The sequence below is a fragment of the Camelina sativa genome, chromosome 20 (genome assembly GCF_030686135.1).
Source record: "Camelina sativa cultivar CO46 ecotype springtype chromosome 20, ASM3068613v1".
NCBI lineage: Eukaryota > Viridiplantae > Streptophyta > Magnoliopsida > Brassicales > Brassicaceae > Camelina > Camelina sativa.
Genome location: NC_141899.1, coordinates 34,817,946 through 34,838,967, shown reverse-complemented (window position 1 = coordinate 34,838,967; position 21,022 = coordinate 34,817,946). Strand labels below are relative to the sequence as shown.

Here is a 21,022-nt window from a genome sequence, read left to right as displayed (position 1 = left end):
TAGAAGAACAAAAAAAACTGTATTTTCTGGGAAATCAAAACTGAAACAGGTCTCACCTCTTCACGTCCTCTAGCTCTTCCCCACTCCTCCGCTCCAATCCCACCACCAGCAAATTTGATTGCTTCTGCTCTCGTTTCATATTCAAGTTTTTAAGAGCTGAAGAAGTTGTGGATCCAAGACTTGAACCTAGACCTAGTAAAAGTGCTCTAAAACGTGCACTTCACACGTGTAGAAGCAATCAAATTTTACGTGCATCTGGGTTCAGTATTAGCTCTTGGGATTATTATTAATACAATAGGCCAATAGCTTTGTAATCTGCGTTTTTCTTTAGCTTTTGTGATCCAGGGTTCAGTATTCTGTTAACGTGCAGGTATACTTTGGTCCTCTCAGACGAAAATGACACAAGACAGAATCATTACCAAGCTATATCCCGTCTTCAACAGGTATTTCACAAGACTTGCACTTGCAGTTCAGTATTTTACCAAGCTCTAAAACGTGCACTTCACACGTGTTGACCCTGAAGCTTTGGCTCCAGCTTCACAAATATTTTGGCATAGAATTTTCCTTTTTTGTATGGTAAAATATTTTAAAATCACCCAAAGTTTACAAATAAAATCTCATAGAATCTTATAAAATCACATTTCATTTTATTTGATTTTTAAATAAAAAATTCTAAAAGACAATCAAATCTTCTAAAACTCTTCTAAATCTTTCAAAATTCTAAAATATTAAAATCCTACCAAATCCTTAAAATAGCAAGTTGAATACCTCCCTCTAAAAGTATACCTCATCAGCAGGTTTGCACGCTATGTAATCTTTATTACCTACAAGAAGAATCCTTATTTTTTGATTCCATCTAATTACAATAACAGTGTAAATTATGTTTTGAAGTTTAAGGTTTACAATATCTTAGAATTTGAATTAGGGAGCAATATTATCAATGTCTTTCTTTTATTATGTGCTTTGAAAAGCAAAAGTCTTTGCATGATTTAGCTCTCACTAAATAAATAAATTATGTGGAAAAAGGAAAAACCTTTAAGGAAAGTGAGTAAATGGGTCCTTGTGAAGTTTTGTTAACTATTTTATTCATCCATCTTCACATTAAAAAAATTCTAAAAATCGAAACCTAACTTTGGTCATATGCTTTTGAATAACTTTTTAATTTGGCAAGAACATAACTAGTTCTCTTCTCTCTTTCTCCTTTATATATGTGACTACTACTTCCTCTTCAACCAGAAATCTTCAATATAATTCTCTAACTACTTCATTCTCTCCCCCCAACAGTAATAAACAAAGTTTGTTTCTTATCGATTCAAGCCAAGATCGATATAAAGATGTCCAACGTCCGTGTAGAGGTTTCATATATAACTATATATATGTATACATGTATTAGTTTGTTATCATGCCTGGCTCCCTGTATGCCACGAGTGGATACCGATTTTAATTTTAAAATCGGCTGCCAGTGGCGTACGAGGAGCCAAGCATGACCAGAAGCATATGATAAATCATTTGCATCAACAACTATATATGTTATATATATATACGGCTTGTGTTGTATATGATGTTTTTCCTAATTTCGGTTTTTGTGTTTACATTTGTGTGTTTTTATGAGTAAACAGAAATAAAACCAAGTTTTGTAATTGTCTGTTTGATATGTATTACAATTTTGGTTTGGAATTGGTTTTTGGTTTTACCCATATTCATAAACCGTTAGTTTTCTATAAGAATTGTTTCGTTTTCTCCCGATTGCTTCAATAACGTGTTTCATGTTTCATATATATAGAATTGATGAGGGCTACAAAATTTTTAAATTGATTCGTTTAGAATCGTAGTGTTTTGGTTTGTTCAAATATATATTTTACTCGAGTCAATTTTTCTTGTTTTATGTAAGAATCGTCTTGATTTTGTGTGACTTGCTGAAACATTTAATCTATATATGCTCTATAGTTTTACCGTAAACTTCTTCTATGTTTTTGTCAACTTTTTGGGATGCATCGAACTTGTATCATTTTATTTGAATTATTCTTGGCGGTCAAAATAAAAGTTTTATAATAAGAAGAAAAATGGGTGAGAGTCTTTTCGGTGATAAACAGTAAACATACCAATCAATCAGAATAATTCTGGAAATAAAGATTTTAGGCGTTAATCAAGTCTTTCAAATTTGAATCACTTAGAAAACCCTCCTCCAATCACGGAACACTATAAACTGATAGTGAACATGGTTATATTTAAGCCACTGCCATAATTAACCATTGGGCCGTGATCTCTTAGATTTATGTTATTTCTGACTGATTTTTTACCATCAATTATGACCATGGTATACTGCAGAACAAATTTTTTTTGTTAATATACTATTTTAATATTAATTTTGTTAATGTATTTTTTGTTAATTTTAGTGATTTAGTATGAAATCAGTCATATACCAGACAACAATTTTTGTTTAATACAATTTTAATTAAATCAGTTAATTTGAGATACTTTATATTAGTGTTGTTAAAATAGTAAAATGAAGATTTAATCTGTATTATTGAAGTATCATATTAATAATAGTTTATTTTTTAGTATTATCAATTCAATCTTTTCATGTCATATAACATGTCATGTATGTAATATAACTTGTTTGTGTTATTTTAAAAATTTAATATGTTTAAATATTCATAATTTTTTTAAAAAATTTAAGTTTAGATATATCAGTTATAAATTATAAACTTCTTAAAAGTTTATAATTTACTATATACGGTAAATTTACTATATATATATGTTGAACACACACTTTTTTATATTAATTGAACAATATATGTTCATTTTAAAAAAAAAATCACAATATATGCAAAAAAATACATTTTTATTAACTTTGTGTATTATATGATAATTCACTACATTTAAATTTTAAAATAAAAAGAAATGATAGGAGAATAATTTTTTAAATCTGGAATAAATCTTCTAAATATCTATATTAATTGTAGAACATTATATACAAGATCCAAGCCTGCCATTATACTACATTTTTGAATTGACCGCTTAAAGGCTTTCGCACCACTATCTGGCAGTTTTGGAATATCGCCACAGCATTTCCAAAGATGAAATCGATTGTTCCTGTGATATAGCAGTCCCGATAAAATTGTCGATTTCTATCAGCAAAAAGTGTATCTTGTTAACTGTCTATGCGACACCGATATCACTACAAGAAAACACGCCTATTGCGATGGAAGAATTCATAGCAAATCCCTCGCAAATAGACAAAAACGAGGGAATTGCGAGGAACACACTTCCCTCGCAAATCGCTTCTCGCAAATTGGTCAACGTCGCAAATCCCTCGCAAATTTTGCGAGGAAAAATTTGCCCTCGCAAAAACAACGCAAATTGCGAGGGACAATATCAATAGCAGATTCCTAGCAACTTCATTCAAGCAATTCCCTCACAAACTTTGCGATGGTTTTGCGACTTATATGTCCGTCGCAACATGATGAATTATACATTTTGTAATTATGATTATTTTCAAATTATGCAAATTAATTATGATTATTTTCTAATTATGCAAACTAAAAGTCATAATTAGCCAAAAAACTTTTAATTAAAACTGAAAACAAACTTGTAAATTACAAAATATTGTTAAAATTACACAAACATAAGTTCAAAACATAAATTGAAACACAACTACAAGTTCAACAACAAGAGACCATCACACAGAAGTAAAGTTCAAGAACAAGAGACCCTACGATGGTCTCGTGGTATCTCCTGCTCCGGTATCAATGGTGGCATCAGTCTCAGGTCGGGGAAATCTTGTAGCAAATTCAGGGTCCTTCTCAGATAGATAATCGAAGTAGGCATCGTAGCAATGCATCTTCTGAGTATTTTGTTGCAACTTCAATGCATAATCTTCTAACTGAGTAGACTGACTCGCAAGAACAGCTTCGGCCTGAGAAAGCTTCTCAGCTAGAATGACTGGATCTTCAGTCGGAGTAGGCGTGAGAACAACATGAGCTGAAGATGCTTCAGTTTGCATATTACCGACTCCATATATCCTGTTTTTCTTCTTCGGAGCAACCTGCAAACAACAAAAAACAGAGACACAATGTAAAGTTCAAAGATATGAAACAAGTGAAAACCAAAACACAATGTAAAGTTCAAGAATTTACCTCAGCAAAAATTTGGTTCTTCATACTAACTGACAATCCGCCAGAAGCACTACTCTCTATATTGTCCCCTGAGCATAGCCCAGTTTCAGCCTCAGTTATCCTCGATGACACTTCATTGTATACCTTCTCAGATAGTCCATCCACAAACGACCCATCAGGTTTCCTATGAGTATCTTCTAGGACTTTCAAGAAATCAGGAAGTGCCTCACCAGTCATCTCCGACTAAACAAAGATATGAAACAACAAAGTATTAGACTAAAGCAAGAATTTATAAGTAATTGTACTAAATAACTAACTTAACATACTTACATGTTTTCGTGCACGGGCTTTAAAAGAGGTCTGACCAGACCGGTGTTTATGCATTCCATTGCCATCAGGATCACTGTATCGAGCATTTCGACTGTTGATACTCTTTTCCTCAGATTTTGGTTCAGACCAAAACTTGACCAAGCCTTCCCATACTTTAGGATCAAGCCACCGCGGCATTGCATCATCACCTTTTACTCTCCACTTAGACTTCCACCGAGACACTTGATCAGTCATCCGGGTCTTCAACTTGCTTTCAAACTCGGCTCGAACTCTCCCATTGATAGAGTGGTCCCAGTTATATGTTTGCTTGTAAAAACATAACATGAATCAGAATCATAATCAGAATCAAGTAAGTAAAAACAAAATCTGTAATTTAAACACATCAACAAACATTTAACTTACCGCAAATATTTCAAACCACCGGTTTACAACCGCACCTGGTGTTTGGGTCCAATTGGCATGAACTTCTTTGAAATCTCTTTCAAAGATGGCCCGAACAGTAGCAGCAACCTGAGGATCCTGGGCAAACCTACAAAACACAAGAAAAAAGGGAATGAGGATCAATGAAAATAGATCTAAAAAATTAGACAACCCTAACTACATTCTTACCATAGAGTACCCGGAGGGCGTTTAGGGTCCAGTTTCTGTAAGCTAGCACGACCGGGACTTGCAAGTAGCTCTTCCAAAGTAAAAGAAGAGGTCTGAGGAGACACATCGTTGACACGCGAAGTCGAATGCTGTGGAGGAAGATGATCTTCCACTACCGGTGAGGTTCCTTGACGATTATCTTGGATCACCGGTGAGGTACCTTGCGAGGAGGCGGGAGAAGCTACCCTTGGAGCAGAGGTAGAAGAAGGTAACCTTCGAGAAGGGATGGGAGGAGATAGCCCTTGAGAAGATATAAATCTTCTGTAAACGTTTTGGCCACCAGAATGATTTTGGTTCTCTTGAGAAGACATCTAAAAAACAATTCCAAAAAAAACTAAATTAAAACCCTCAAATTCGATATAATTAGAACCCTAAAAACAAATTAGATTAAATCCTAAATTCGAATTAGGTAAAAACCCTAAATTCGAATTACATAAAAACCCTAATGTTGAAACCCTAAATTAAATAACCCTTAAAATCAAAATTAAACCTAACCACTAAAACCAAAATCGATTCAAAAATTCAAAACCCTAAAATTGAAACCCTAAAATTCGAAACCCTAAAATCTAATTAAAACCCAAATCGAATCCCCAAATTGAATCCCCAAATTCGAAACCCTAAAATCTAATTAAAACCCAAATTGAATCCCCAATTTTGAACCCTAAAATCGAATTAAAAACAGAAGAAAGAAGAGACAGAAGAGATCGGAGAAGAGAGAAGAAATCAGAGAAGAAATCAAAACCCTAAAACTGAAATCAAAACCCTAAAATCCTAAACCTTTGTCTCGCAAACAGATCTAGCCGACATAAGAAGAGAGAGGAGGAGTAGACTAACCGAGGACGAGGAGATTAGCCGGAGAAGAGAGAGGTGGAGGATTTGAGTAACCGGAGAAGAGAGGGGGTTAATCGGAGAAGAGAGGTGAAGATTGATCGGAGAATAGAGGAATTAGGGTTCGAGGGTTTTTGCGGCTGTGGATTAGTCAGGGTTTGAGCGAAGCTCAAACTAGGTTTTTCTATTTATATAGGAAAAACGATGCATCGCAAGTCTCTCGCAAAAATTGCTACGGATTAGCTACGGTCCCTCGCAAATCCCTAGCAAACGTATTAAAATATGTAATTTATATTTCCAGAAATTGCGAGGGAATTGCTATGAACTGAGACATTTGCAATAGATTTGCGATAGATTTGCGATTTATTAAGGGTTTAGGTTCAAGGGTTCATTTGCGAGGGAATTGCTATGACGTAAGAGATATGCGATGGATTTGCGAGTAATTTGCTATGCAAATAGCAAATCCATCGCAAATTTGTCGCAAACCCTCAATCTCTAATTTATAAAAACCATCAAAAATGATTTAAAACAATTAGTCAAACAAACTTTCAAGTATATTATGTGGTCCAATAGGCTCATCATACTTTTTTCTATCATCAAACTTTTTAAAATTGTCCAATTTTGCTTCTTCCTCTAATCATTAACTATCTTCTAACTATCTTCCTATATATGTTCATTACATTAAAACAAATATTTGACAAATATTCCAAAATTGTCCAATTCTCCAAATATTTTGTGTTGCACTGCCCTATCTGTGATTATAAGTCTTGGATTCATATTTTTAATCATTAATAGTAATGTAATTAGTCTTTAGGGTTTAGGGTTTAAGATTTAGGGTATAGGGTTTGAAGTTGTAATTTGCGAGGGAATTGCTATGATTTTCTTAATTTGCGATGGATTTGCGACTAATATGCTATTTATCTAGCAAATCAGTCGCAAATTTGTCGCAACCTTGTATATTTAATTTATAAAAACCATCAAAATAATTTCAAAAGTTAACAAAATTAACTTTCAAGTATATTATAAGGTCTAATGTCTCATCATACTCTTTTCTATCATCTTTTTAATCATTAAAAGTAATGTCTAATTATATTAAGTTTTGTAATATTAAAAAAAAAAAATTTCCTCATTTTGCAATGGATTTGCTATGGCAATCGCAGTTCACTCGCAGATCGGTAGCAAATTTGCTATGGATTTTATTTTCGCAAATGCATCGCAAAATTGCGAGTGATTTGCGAGGAAGATGACCTTCCCCGCGAGTTTGTCGTAAATACCTCGCAAATGAGCAGTGGATTTGCGACGACATGCTTCCTCGCAATTTTGCGAGAGATTTGCTATATATTTTTAATTTCTCGTACTTTTGTCGCAAATCCACCGCAAATTTGCGAGGGCTCTCCTCCGTCGCAACACGTCCTCGCAAAAGGCGTGTTTTCTTGTAGTGTATATAACCAAGACATCGCCAGTCACACGGAGTGCCACAGCTTGTTCTTTCTCCAGCCCAGCCGTGTTCCAAAAGCAAATGTCAACCGCCATAAATCTTTTGGCATTAGTGCCTGTTCTTCTAAAAGAGGAAACCGATATATATCACGTCTTAATGCTCTTCTCATCAAAACAATTGATCTTTTAACAACCAATAGATTACCTCGAAAAACAATTAACCATATTTTCCCATCTGGAATTACGTAGTATTGTGCATTTGCGTGAATTTTATCATATAATATGTAACACATTTTACTTAAATTAATTAATACGTAACCCACACAAACATTTTGTTTTATATATCTTATTATAGAAAGTTTAGTTTTCAAAGTTAGTAACTTATTTCTATCAAAAAATTATTGTTAAAAAAAGGAAAACCACTAAATTTTTTAGAAAACTAACATTGGCTAAGATATTTTTATATATATCGTTGTCCTAGAAATAAAATGATTACAATTAATACTTTTTAAAAGTATATTAAACCAAAATTAATCTATTATATGACTAAATCTATTAGGAAAGTTATCTAATAAATTACTAATTTTAATAGAAAAATATGTGCAATTAATAAGAAAAATTTGTGCAATTAATAAGAAAAATTTATACATCCATCCATATTTTATTTTATTTATTTTTTACAGCATATTTCTTTTTAGAAAAGTTATCTAATAAATTACTAAATTTAATAGGAAATATGTGCAATTAATAAGAAAAATATGTGAAATTAATAAGAAAAATATGTGAAATTTAATTTCAATTATTATTTGTTATAAACATATAGTAAAAAATAAGTTTATACAGCCATCCATATTTTCTTTATACTTTATTTTTTTACAGCATATTTCCTTTTACTTAAATTAAATGTGTCTTTTTTTAAGCACCAATTTAAATTTAAACATGTGTTTTAAACAAATTATTAATATGATTTTTTTTGAACAATAATTCAGGATACACTAACAAATTTTCCAAATATGACAAAAATAAAGATGAAATTAATTGGAAAATATGGCATAATACCGGAACAAGGTGTCCCGAGGCGACATTTCTGATACAAAGAGTGGCTTCCCATAAGACCGGAAATGCAGAGAGAGTCAACGGATGACTCTTCCATCCATAAATAAATTTGATCTACAAAAATTCTACATCATGATGACTGATCAGCCTTTCTTGGACCCGGTGCAACACATCATGATGGAAAGTGAGTTCTACACCATGGTTTATGGTGACAGTAGTGCCGGCAGAAACGACACTGGTGGAAACAAAAACGACATGGTAGGTAGAAGCGGCAGCCATGGAGACGGAGGAACCAATGGAAACGGTGGAAGCGGCAACTTTGGTGGATACGGCAACAACATGGGAGGTGGAAGTGGCAGCCATGGAAACGGAGGGAGCAACAACTTTGGTAAATATGGCAACATCAATGGGATAAGTGGCTAAAGCTGAAGTTTGTGGTGGTGGCAGCTTATGTGGCTGTAGTAAGCCTTACTAAGCATCTTTATCTTGTACTTGGGTTCACCCCTAGGGGTGAACCTCTCCATTCACCCCCTTATAAAATAAGAAAATAAAATCTGTATACATTATTATAAAATTAAAAAATTAAACCGCTTTTTAATAAACCCAAACCGATATATATGAAATCTAAACCCTAACCATCTCATTTGTGAACCCAAACCGACATATAATTTCGTTCTACTTGTAAAATCTAAACCCTAACCATCTCATTTGTGAACCCAAACCGACATATAATTTCGTTCTAATTGTGAAATCTAAACCCTAACATCTCATTTGTGAACCCAAACCGACATATAATTTTGTTCTACTTGTAAAATCTAAACCCTAACCACCTCATTTGTGAACTCAAACCAACATATAATTTCGTTTTAATTGTAAAATCTAAACCCTAACCACTTCATTTGTAAACCCAAACCGACATATAATTTTACTCTAGTTTAAAAATCTAAACCAAGCCAAATATTTAACTTTCCTTAATTAAAAGTATACAGAATTTGTTTCCTTAATTTGGGTTGCTTTTTAATTTAATTTTTATTTATTTTTTAAATGAAATATTAGATGGAAGATTTTGATTGGCTGAGAGAAGAGGGGGTGAATGGAGAGGTTCACCCCTAGGGGTGAACCTAAGTATTTTTCTAAAAAATTTCCTATAATTATTAAATAAAATTTATTTTCACACATGTCAAAATATTGTTGATATACTTGACACTTGTCATGATTATATGAATTACTAACTTTGAAAACTAAATTTTATATGATAAGATATAGATATTTAAAGTATTTTAATTGTGTTTGGTTCTAAGGATAGTAGAGAGAGTTAATTAAACTTGTTTGGATATGAATATATGCATTTAATGGCATTCAAAGGTAAATGTTTCTAAAAACATATTTTTGAGCAAAAAATACTGCAAAAATACTAGTATATAGTACAATATGACCCGTGTTAGAGCACGGGTTAAAATTTCTTTTGTGTATTTTGTAATTTTTATTCAAAACATCGTATATGTGATTATTTTATTTATTTTAATAGTTTTTTTTGGATGGAACACTATGCCATGAATTCATATGCTGAATATGACTTATGAAAATAACATCTATTTTGTAAGATATATTCTAGTAGATCTAGATTTTGACCGGCGGTATACCGTGGCTTAAGTTATACGATAAAAAGATAATTATTCCTGTTTGTTAATTTTATTTTATTTCTTTAATGTTTAAAATTATATATTATATTTTGATTGTCAATTCTATGACTTAACCTATAGTATACCGCATATTAATTTTAGGACCAAATATGTATCGTATATTTGTCAAAATCATCTTAACCGAGAAAGCCTACCAAACAACAATATTTCAAACTTTAATTTAATTTGATAAATCATATTTCTTGAAATTTCAACCCGTGCTATAACAAATCAAATTAGAGTATTTATAATATTTATATTTTGCGCTATCATATATTTATGATATTCTTAAAAATATTAAATTACACTATTTATAAATATTTCAAATTAAATTATTTAAAAAGTTATTATAGTATATAAAACTATACAATTAAACAAAAGAAATATATTAAATTGAATTTAAATATTTAAATTTTGACCTGTTACTCAGTCAAAATTTTAGTTGAATAGATATTTGACCTGTTATTCTATTTCTTTAATCACCTAACAATGTATATGGTTGTGTAAATATACTCTATCAGACATTTTAATAGAGAAAGATTTTGTTAAAAATTTGTTTTTATTGTTTCATTTGTCTATATATTTTATTTCTTTAAGTTGTACTATTCTTTGGAATATTTATTTTAAGTATATTCATTGCAAGTAATTAATAATAATATAGGTAAAGTAATTATTTTAACCCCTAAATCTCGGGATGACTAACAAAGCTAATCTATGTAACCTATTTTGTAACCAACCAATGAATTAAATAATAACTATAACTTTATAACCTATAACTATTATAAAGGTGAAGTGACCTTAGTGCAGTGGCAGGAGGTAACTTCATTTGTAGAAGGCACCATTACACCCGAGATCGAGTCCCGGCTCCTACGAATGTAGGAATTTGGCTAATAGGTCGGCCAGTTGTGGCCCAATGGTTGAAAAGAAAAAAACCTATTATATAGTTTACCAAAAAAAAGTTCCGAAATATTAAATAGGAGATTTAAAAATATCTTCATAGTTTTGTTAGGTTTTGTAGGAATACATTATTTTTTTCAAAATATTTAACATATTTAATTAGTAGGACTTCCCTATATAAATTCCTAGCTAAGCTAGAAAGGTAACCCCTAACATGCGACTTGATTTATGTCATGAGTTTTCAGATAATAGTCGGAGGTTCTCATGGATACGGATTGTTATTCAGATACATGCGACGACAAGTATGAGTAAGGATATTAGAATTCTTGAATATACTGAGATGCATCCGTATTTTATCCGATCCAAAATTTACATATTATTACTGTTAGGACCAGTCATTTTGGTAATAGACTTCAGCGAAAAATCGCCACAACCATTTTTGTCAAAATTGTAGTTACAATACTTATGTCTAAACTTAAATTGGGGCATTCTCAAAAATACCCCTTTTTTCAATTCCCTTTTTAAAAATACCCTTCCATGTTGACCATTTTTAAAACTACCCCTCTTTTTGAACAAAATGACCAAATTACATTTTCTTTAAATGACAACAAGAATGTACAGTCACCAAAATTAAAAAAAAATTTCCCGCCAAAAATTTTTTTTTTCCGCCAAAATCAAAAATTTTCTCGTCAAAAAAAAAAATATCCCGCCACATAAAAAAAATTTCCCGCCAAAATCAAAAAATTTTCCCGCCAAAAAAATTGAAATTTATACCTTATAAAAACATTGTAAATCCTTTTTAACACCTTGTAAAACCTTGTAAAAGTGTTTATAAGGTGTTTAACAACCTTTTAAAAGCGTTTACAAGGTGTTTAAAAACCTTTTAAAATCGTTTACAAGGTATTTAAAAACCTTTTAAAAGCGTTTACAAGGTGTTTAAAAACCTTTTAAAAGCTTTTACAAGGTTTTTAAACACCTTGTAAAAACCTTGTAAAAGCTTTTACAAGGTGTTTAAAAACCTTTTTAAAAACATTTTGAAAACCTTTTAAAAACCTTGTAAAAGCATTTACGAGATGTTTAAAAAACTTTTTAAGAACCTATTAAAACCTTTTAAAAATCTTGTAAAAGCGTTTAAAAGGTGTTTATGGTTTTTATAAGGTTTCTTCTACCTTATAAAACCTTTTAAAAACCTTGTAAATTTTTTTGGCGGGAATTTTTTTTTGTCGAAAATTTTTATCAAAATTTTTTGGACAAAAAAATTTTTGCGAGGAAAATTTTTTCGAAAATTTTTTGGCAGGAAAATATGTCGGAAATTTTTTGGCGGGAAAATTTTGTTTTTCTTTTTATTGAATAAAATACTTTTCATTTAAGGGTAAAATAGTCATTAAAAATTAAAGGAGGGCAAAAATAAAAATTGCCAGAAAAGAGGGTATTTTTGAAATGGGTATATCAAAAGGGGTATTTATAACGAATTCTCAACTAAATTTATGTTTTATATGTTTTATATACAAACTAAATAAGAACCCGCTCGATGTGCGGGTTTAAAATTTTATAAATTAAATTAAATTTAACAAAAGTATATTAAAATTTGTTATACGTTATTTATAAGTTTTATTTTTGCTATAATATACTGATTTATATTTATTTACAATTTTTTTATTTATGTTACCATTAAAAACGTATTTTTTACATCTAAATATATTGTATGCTACAAATATATTTACAACCACCTAGAAAATATCTGTATGAACATGTAATATCCGCGAACCAAAATTCCGGTTTAGAGATGACATCGGTCGATGCAAGGTTGGTTTTTCTGCGGACGAGTTAAGTTAAACGCAGCGTTTTGGGTTAGGAAAACCCTTAACTCGTGTTTTTGTCTCATTCGACGAGATTGACCGTTTTTGAGAGAAAACAAAAGAGAGGAAAGTTCCCTAAGTGTTCTTGAGTGTTCTTGGTGATTTCTGGAGATTTGAGGCTGTTCCTGTAGAGATCTGTAGCTAGGATCATTGTAGGAGCTTCCTAGGAGCGTTGTTTTGCTTGTTTAAGGTTCAGAAATTTCTTGGCAAAGATAAGTGCATGACCATGGCTTATCTAAGCTAGAGATCTCTCTGATTTGCTTGTTATGTGTTGTTAGGCTTGTTAGATTGATATTTAGGACGTTAGGAAGCTTTCTTGTGGCTTGGGATCGAGTTTTGTGGTTGTAGGAACGAAGATCCGGCGAGAAGTTTCGGGAAAACACGATGCTCGGCATTGCATCGGTCGATGCACTTTGTGCGTTGGTCGATGCAAGTGCGAGGATGGCGCGTAAAACCTAGGGATTTCGTGTTATGTCGAGCATGCGTCGGTCGATGCAGTGCGAGTGTCGATCAATGCAGGTGCATCTAGCATCGGTCGATGCAACCTTGTGTCTGTCGATGCATCCCCATCTGGTGTCGGTCGATGCATGTTGGTGTTGGTCGATGCAGAGTCTTGGTTTGCTATTTTTGATTGTTGATTGTTGGTTGATGGTTACAGATGCCTCTATTGCTTGTGTGTATAGTCCAGTAGATGGAAGGATTGCCTTACTGAGTGTTTATAAAATACTCATGCATTGCAATTTGTGTTTGTGGTGCAGGTAAAGGCAATGTGTGATCGTGGAATCAAGGCAATGAAGAGGAGGATGTTCTAGTGGTTCGCTTGGTTATATAGCCTCTGTTAGGTTGCTAGAGTGGAGTCCTAGAATGTTGTTTAGGATTGCTGGTTCTCTGGTTTATGTTGTTTGGATCATTAGCTTATGATTTGGAATTAATGTTGGTTATTGAATTATTATTGATTATTTATTGATTATTGATATTGGTTATTTCTGCTGTTGATTGTGATTGTGGTTAGGTGGCTAGTGGGTATGGGAACACTAGTTATAGTTTATTTATTATATTATATTTATTATTTATTAATTAAAAAGGGGTTGGATCGTTTCAGTTTGGTATTAGAGCTCTTACGGTTCTAGGTTTGGGTTCACTAGGCTTTGTGTTGTAGATGTTTGGGATTTGCATGCTTTGATTAATTTTGTGAGTTAATCAATTGTGTGTGGCATGGAGTCCTAGAACATCCTTTTCGAGCCTACAGTGTGATTCCACAGTGAGTTTGTGTTTTTGTTTTTGTTTTTGTGTTATGTTAAGATTGCTTGTTAGCTTCTGTTCTTGGAAGTGCAGTGATTAAAGGTGTCTGAGTTGTTGGCTGTGGACGGGGACGTGGTCGTGGTCATGGTCGGGTGGGTCCCGAGGCCAGCGAGTGTGTGGTCCAGAGTTCCACGAGGAGGTACGTCAGAGGGTCACAAGCGTATCAGGAGGGACCAGAGAGGGTTAGCCGGTGAGGATGCCGGGGGTGATGGGAACCCAGGTGTGGGGTTGCAGCTGGTGGAGCCCAGGGTCGAGATGATCGCTTGGTGGATCTGTTGACGTGCTGATGGAGTGGTTACCGAGAGGGGTACCAGTGTAGGCTCCAGTTGTGCTGTATGTGGTGGGGTTCAGCCGAGGACTGCGGATTTTGAGGACTTTCCTTCCTATGTTAGGAGGATGGAGCAGTTGTGGACGCCGGTGCGAGATTCTTCTCGAGTGGTATCGAGCCTAGAGAGGCAGATAGGTGGACATATGCAGTTGGAGCAGATATTTCTCTGTTTGGTGGTTAATCCAGTTGGATATTAGAAGTTGAGTGGGCAGGTGTAACATTGCAAGTTATACTCGGACCACAGGAGGCACTGTTGGTCGGGAGATGTTTATAGTTGTTAAGGATTGTTGCTTCTGAGGGGATGGTGATTCCCCTGAATACCGATAGCTCGAGGGGCTATGGGCTCCAAGAGTGGCAGAGGGGAAGATGTTCCCCTAAGGGGATGAGTAGTTCCCCTGATAAGAAGATCTTGAGGATTGTGGTCAGAGAGTGAGATGGTATAACTCGAAGACGGTGGTCTAAGAGTGAGATCGGTATGGCCCGAAGGTTGCAACCTAAGGGTGGAGGAGTTAGGAGCAAGCAATGCCTAGGACATGAGTATAAACATAATGACGGGATGTAGACCTCAAGAATTGATGGTGGTTTAATCTTGGATTTTAGTTGTGTTGGCCGGTGGGCCAGGATTTTATGACCGGTGCGGTCATGAATGTGTGGCTGATGCGCCAGGATCGTGTGGCCGGTGGTGCTGGAGTCCGCGGGAAGGGGAGCTGCAGTAGGTATAAGCCGGCAAGGGCATGGTTGCCAGGTACATAAGATTCACGAGAAGCCTTCATGGCAGGATAAACTAATCGTTGCAACGATGGTGGATGGAGTTTATTGGAGATGGACAAAGTTGCGAGATTCAAGGTTTTGGTAAGCTTGCTGGGGGAAAAACAAGTCAAGTGGGTTGAGTTGGTGGCCTGCAAGACATTTGACGTGGAGAATCAGAATATGCGAACGTATGGTACTTGTTTGTTTTATTATGCTCGTATTGATGATTTTCTAGTGGAGGATTGCCAAGTGGAAAAGCCATTTCTGGAATAAGCTATCTTGTGGAAGTTTTCCTAAGAGGCAAGTTACAAGAGATTCTTGTAAGAACAAGAAGGTTGATATTCAGGTGGCGGGGAGTTGATGTCGGCATACTTGATTATTAGTCTAGTAGAGCTGAGGACGTAACCAGAGGATTTGTTGAGACTGGGATTCTTTTGTCCTATAACTTCATCGTGGGGAGCGTCGGTGTTGTAAGAGTAGAAGAAGGACGAGGTATGGGTTTTATGAGTTCCTTGGTTTGGCAGGTTACTACAGGAGGTTTGTACAGGGTTTTGCAAGTAGGGCACTCCCTATGACTAAGTTGACAGGGAAGGATGTTCATTTTGTTTGGTCACAGGAGTGTGAGGAGGGCTTTGCAAGCCTTAAGGAGATGTTGAATACTACGCCAGTGTTTGCTTTGCCTGAGCAGGGAGAACCCTACGTGGTTTATACGTATGCATCGAGAGTTGGTTTGGGGTGTGTGTTGATGCAGCATGGGAAGGTGATTGCCTATGCTTCGCGGCAGTAGCGGAAGCATGAGGACAACTATCCTACTCATGATTTGGAGATGGGTGCTGTAGTCTTTTGCCCTGAAGATTTGGAGATCTTATCTTTATGGTGCAAAGATACATGTGTTTACATATCATAAGAGTCTAAAGTATATATTCACTCAACCTGAGCGGAATTTGAGACAGAGGCGGTGGATGGAACTTGTGGCAGACTATGATTTGGAGATAGCCTATCATTCTGGTAGGGCTAACTTGGTTGCAGATGCTATGAGTCGGAAGAGGGTAGCTTCGGCTCAGGAGTCTCTGGTAGGAGAGATCAGTGCTTTGAAGTTGTGTGCTGTTTCACAGGAACCGTTGGGTTTGGAAGCAGTTGATAGCGCAGATCTTCTGAGTAGGGTGCGGTTGGCTCAGGAGAAGGATTTGGGGCTGGTGAATGCCTCAAAGGATGTTGATTCAGAGTATCAGGTCTCAGATAATGGAACTATCTTGGTGCACGGTCGAGTTTGTGTGCCTAAGGATGTGGAGTTGAGGCAGGAGATCATGAGAGAGGCTCATGCGAGCAAGTTTTCTATTCATCTAGGAGCGACTAAGATGTACCGTGATCTCAAGCGGTACTATCACTGGGTCGGGATGAAGAAGGATGTAGCTAGTTGGGTCGCGAGGTGCGATGTGTGTCAGCTAGTGAAGGCTGAGCATCAGTTTCTTGGCGGGTTACTAAAGAGTCTACCCATTCCTGAGTGAAAGTGGGATATGATCACGATGGATTTCGTGGTAGGATTGCTAGTGTCACGGACTTTTGATGCTATTTGGGTAATTGTGGACCGGTTGACTAAGTCAGCACATTTTCTAGCCATTAAGAAGACTGATGGAGCAGCGGTCTTGGCTAAGAAGTATGTGAGAGAGATAGTCAGATTGCATGGAGTGCTAGCGAGCATTGTGTATGACAGGGATTCTAAGTTCACTTCAGTGTTCTGGAAAGCATTTCAGGCAGAGATGGGCACAAAGGTGCATATGAGTACAGTTTATCATCCCCAGACTGATGGACAGTCAGAGAGGACGATCCAGACGCTGGAGGATTTTCTAAGGATGTGTGTGTTGGATTGGGGTGGCCATTGGGCAGATCACCTGAACCTGGTAGAGTTTGCTTACAACAACAGTTATCAGACGAGTATTAAGATGGCTCCTTATGAGGCTTTGTATGGGAGGCCATGCCGTACACCGTTATGCTGGACTCAGGTGGGGGAGAAGAGCATGTTTGGGGCGGATTTTGTTCAGGAGACCTCAGAGAAGATTCAGGTGCTCAAGCTGAACATGAAGGAAGCTGAGGATAGGAGGCAGAGGAGTTATGCTAATAAGAGGAGGAGAGATCTTGAGTTTCAGGTAGGAGACAGAGTGTACCTCAAGATGGCCTTGTTGCAGGGTCCGAACAGGTCGTTGACGGAGACTAAGTTGAGTCCGAGGTTTATGGATCCGTTCAGAGTGATTGAGCGGGTGGGACCGGTAGCATATAGGCTGGAGTTGCCTGAGGTTATGCGTGCGTTCCACAAGGTTTTCCATGTTTTTTTGTTTTGGAAGTGTCTCCGTGCGCATGATCAGTTGTTGGCTAAGATTCCTTAAGATCTTCAGCCTAACATAACTTTGGAGGCGAGACCAGTGAGGGTTCTCGGGAGGAGGATCAAAGAACTTCGGAAGAAGAACCTTCTTGTCATTAGGGAAATTGTTGACTTTAAGATACATAGCTGGGGCAAATGAGGGAGAGAAGATCTCATCCTTGCAAAGATAATCACAGTTTAGATCCAAAGGACACATGACATGGTCTAGGTAGGGAATTGATGAGCGTTTCACCCTTCCATATAACACCTGAATCAAATCAAATCGACTCGAATCAATGAATCATCATCCATCAGAGAAGGAATTAAGGAATAAAAGGGCAGAGGGTATACCATCGCAGACAAAAAGTTTAGTGTCGACAGAGTCAAAGAGAGATTTGAAGGTACGGGAGGAGAGAAGCTGAGGCGCCATTAGAGTGGGAGAGTCTGAAGGAAAGTAGAAGGAATCAATCTCATGGTTTTTTCGACCAAATTTAATTATAAATGGCATTACTGTAGTAAAACACACAATCTTAGTTTAGAAGTAATAAGCAAACTTTTCTGTATTGTTTGAGTAACTCGGAAATCATAACGTGTTGTTATAGTAATAAACCTACTTTTATGTAATATTCTAGGTCCCATAATATTTTCATTTTTTTTTTTTTTTTGTCGACTAATAATATTTTCACTTTCTTCATGTTGATTTCAAACTCTTAGTGATTAACTCACAAGACAGTTGAAAAATTTATCCAAGACAGTCCGTGAGAAGTCAAGTTCAAGCACAGAAACTCCAATTCTGTTTTGTGTAAATAATCATCAAAATAGCTTTCCTTTTAAACTTGCACAGAAACATAATTGTTGCAACATTACAGTATATCATGACTGATATTGAACGATACAAAACGACTAGTATCAAAACTACTGAAGAAGAAAGAGGTTCACCATTATGGTTGAAAGAAACCGCCTAAAACCGCTTCGGTTTCTTCTTCTTAGAGAAGCTTTCAGGCGTTCTGTTTTCTTGTTTACGCTTAGTCCCTGCAAATCGCTTACCACCGCTCTCTTTCTCTTTCGACGAACTTTTTGCATTTGCTTTCGCCTTTCTTGCTGCAACCGCTGGCCGCTTCTGACTTCTCTGCTTCAAAGCACTATTATTCCCAGCCTTTTTGTTGTCTTCATTGCTGCTACTTCCTCTAGGTCTCATCTTTGATTGTCCGGGGCTCTTCTGATAAGGTTTCTTCTTATCATCAGCAGATTTTGAAGCTCGCACACCTTGATATGAAAGATTAGCCTTCCCCGTCGGAGTTGGTGTCACCACCTTGTCCTTTCGCATTCTTTTATCGGCCGGCGAGTAGGCTTCAGAAGGATTGCTCTTTCTCTTTGATGGCGTTGCATCAGGTTTGACTCGAGAAATCCGTAACTCTCTTTCTCTTAGCTTCAAATATCCTTTCTTGATTACGAGATTTGCAGCTTCCTATAGTTAACAAAACAAAAGAACTCATCAGATCTACTTATATGTTACTCAAACCTCAAAAAGATCAAAGTTTACTTTCAACATACCCGTGTTTTAAACAAGACGTAAGCTATTCCTTTCCCAATGTTCAAGTGAGGATCTCTAATAACACGAACAGCTTCTATGCTGTTCTCCAGATTACTCTTACCCGTAAACAGTTGATACACTTCCTCGTCCTGCATCAGAAACAAACAAACCTGAGAATCTGAGATTGTGTTCGATTATCTAAATTAAACAGAAGAGCCCTAAGAATAGTAAAACTAACCTTCACATCTAAAGGGAGATTACCCATAAAGACCGTCCTCTTAGGATCATACAAATGAGCATCATCCTGACCTTTCTGCTTCTTACGAGGAGGACATGCTCTATCAACGCGGACATGATTCCCATCAATCTGAATATTAACATAAAACCATCAATCAATCTACACATAACTCTCTAAACTCAACCACAGAAAACAAAAGGCTAAGAGGTTATATTACCAGAGACATGTTATGTGCCAGAGAAGCTTCAGCAGACTGCTCTGTTTCAAACACAACATAGGCATGGACACTGCATTTCCCAAAAAAGATTGACATTAACTCTTCTTCAGTAAACCATACAAAATCAAAATTACAATACATGGTTTCAAGCACAGACCTTGAAGCTTTCTCATTGATTTGTTTAAGCATTATAGCTCCTTTCCTAGTCCTCTTCGACTAATCATTCAAAAGAAATCACACGAAATCAGAAACCATTAAACACAATAACCTAAAAAAGAAACTCATCTTTAAGCTATATAAGAAACTCACATCGACAATGGGGACAGAGCGTATCCTCACAGATTCAACCACACCAAATTTACTAAATTCCTTCAAGATGACTTTTTTCTTAACCTTCAAAGGCAAATTCCCAACGAAGACAGTTCTAAGAAGCTTACTCTCATCATCAAATCCTTCTTTTGAAACCATCGTATCAGCTACTTCATCAGCCTTCTTCCTCTTCTCACCAACCTTCTTCATCTCAACGCTTCCATACTTCTTCGTCTCGTATTCCTTCTCAATCTCATCTCTCTTCCTCTTCTTCCTCTTTGACTCCAACCCAGTTTCTTCAATAACCTCCGAATTCGTCTCTTTCTCTTCAACACCATCTGGTGATTTCAGTTTCTTCTCCTTTTTATATTTCCTCGTCTTCACAGGCAAAACTGTTTCTTCTTCTTCATCGACATTTCTTTTATCCCCTTTCTCCTCATCTTTGATTTCCTGAGGTTGTTTTCGCCGGAAAGGGTTATCGTCGGAGAAGAGACTCGCAAAGCCAGAGCTTCCTCCTTCAGCCACATCGCCGGAGAATAGAGTGGTGAAGATACCTGATTGAGCCTGAGGTTCTTCGTTTTGAGGTTCCGCCTCCGTTTCCTTCGATTTCTTCTTCCCCATCGTCGTTCGATTTCAATGAGACAAAGAGGAAGAAAGAGAGAGAAAGAGATTGACGAAACCCTAAACGAGGTTTGTTAATGTTTTTTAACCAGAGAGCGCCATAGATTGACTTATACCGGGTCGGGTTTAAATGATCCGAATCAGCCCATTAGTTATTGGGCTATAACCACAGCATTGGGCTGAATCACTTTTTTTGGTAGTACGAGATAGAAAGATAACTCCATTTATTTAGAAAATAGACATCCATTAATTAATCTATATATACATTTTCAGAAAGATTTATAGAATAAATCATGGACTTCCAACTTATTTACAACTCTGCCACTGTCTTTATTAGCTTATAAACTAATATTGGGTTACACGATTACAAAAAACATTTGGGCCAATCCCATCCTGTCACGAAATTTTCATAACCCACAAACTCTTTTCCCCATCTGTTTATCTTCAACAATTAAATGCAGAAAATTTTTCTTGCCTTACAATCTTCTCCGAGATTTCTGTTTAAACTG

General features: G+C 35.9%; 2 protein-coding genes and 1 long non-coding RNA gene across 3 annotated transcripts; 1 reads left to right on the top strand and 2 right to left on the bottom strand.

The window, feature by feature from the left end:
• Window positions 1-3,715: 3,715 nt before the first annotated feature.
• LOC104771950 (uncharacterized) lies at window positions 3,716-5,365 on the bottom strand (the record flags this gene model as incomplete). Its single annotated transcript, XM_087504143.1, has 5 exons — window positions 3,716-4,048; window positions 4,140-4,361; window positions 4,449-4,775; window positions 4,851-4,977; window positions 5,058-5,365. Coding segments are annotated over 5 exons (1,317 nt in total), but the record flags the coding sequence as incomplete, so codon positions are not given.
• Window positions 5,366-8,445: 3,080 nt separating this feature from the next.
• On the top strand, window positions 8,446-9,695 carry LOC147919866 (uncharacterized). Its single transcript, XR_015592693.1, has 2 exons — window positions 8,446-8,905; window positions 9,544-9,695. It is a non-coding gene; the product is annotated as an uncharacterized LOC147919866 (long non-coding RNA).
• An 8,695-nt stretch (window positions 9,696-18,390) lies between these two features.
• On the bottom strand, window positions 18,391-20,610 carry LOC104771949 (uncharacterized). Its single transcript, XM_010496573.3, has 6 exons — window positions 19,893-20,610; window positions 19,741-19,799; window positions 19,584-19,653; window positions 19,367-19,495; window positions 19,149-19,277; window positions 18,391-19,062 (listed from the first exon to the last, which is right to left on the bottom strand). Exons 1-6 carry the CDS (start codon window positions 20,511-20,513, stop codon window positions 18,556-18,558), a joined length of 1,515 nt encoding a protein of 504 aa, XP_010494875.2. The 5' UTR covers window positions 20,514-20,610; the 3' UTR covers window positions 18,391-18,555.
• Window positions 20,611-21,022: the final 412 nt, after the last annotated feature.

Bases quoted from the DNA above. Each gene is read 5' to 3' on its own strand.
- LOC104771949 (XM_010496573.3), bottom strand. From the start codon at position 20,513: ATGGGGAAGAAGAAATCGAAGGAAACGGAGGCGGAACCTCAAAACGAA. The intron at 19,496-19,583 runs GTAATATAACCT...GTTAATATTCAG, and splicing joins TGGCACATAACATGTCTCTG to ATTGATGGGAATCATGTCCG. The intron at 19,063-19,148 runs GTATGTTGAAAG...TGTTAACTATAG, and splicing joins ACGTCTTGTTTAAAACACGG to GAAGCTGCAAATCTCGTAAT.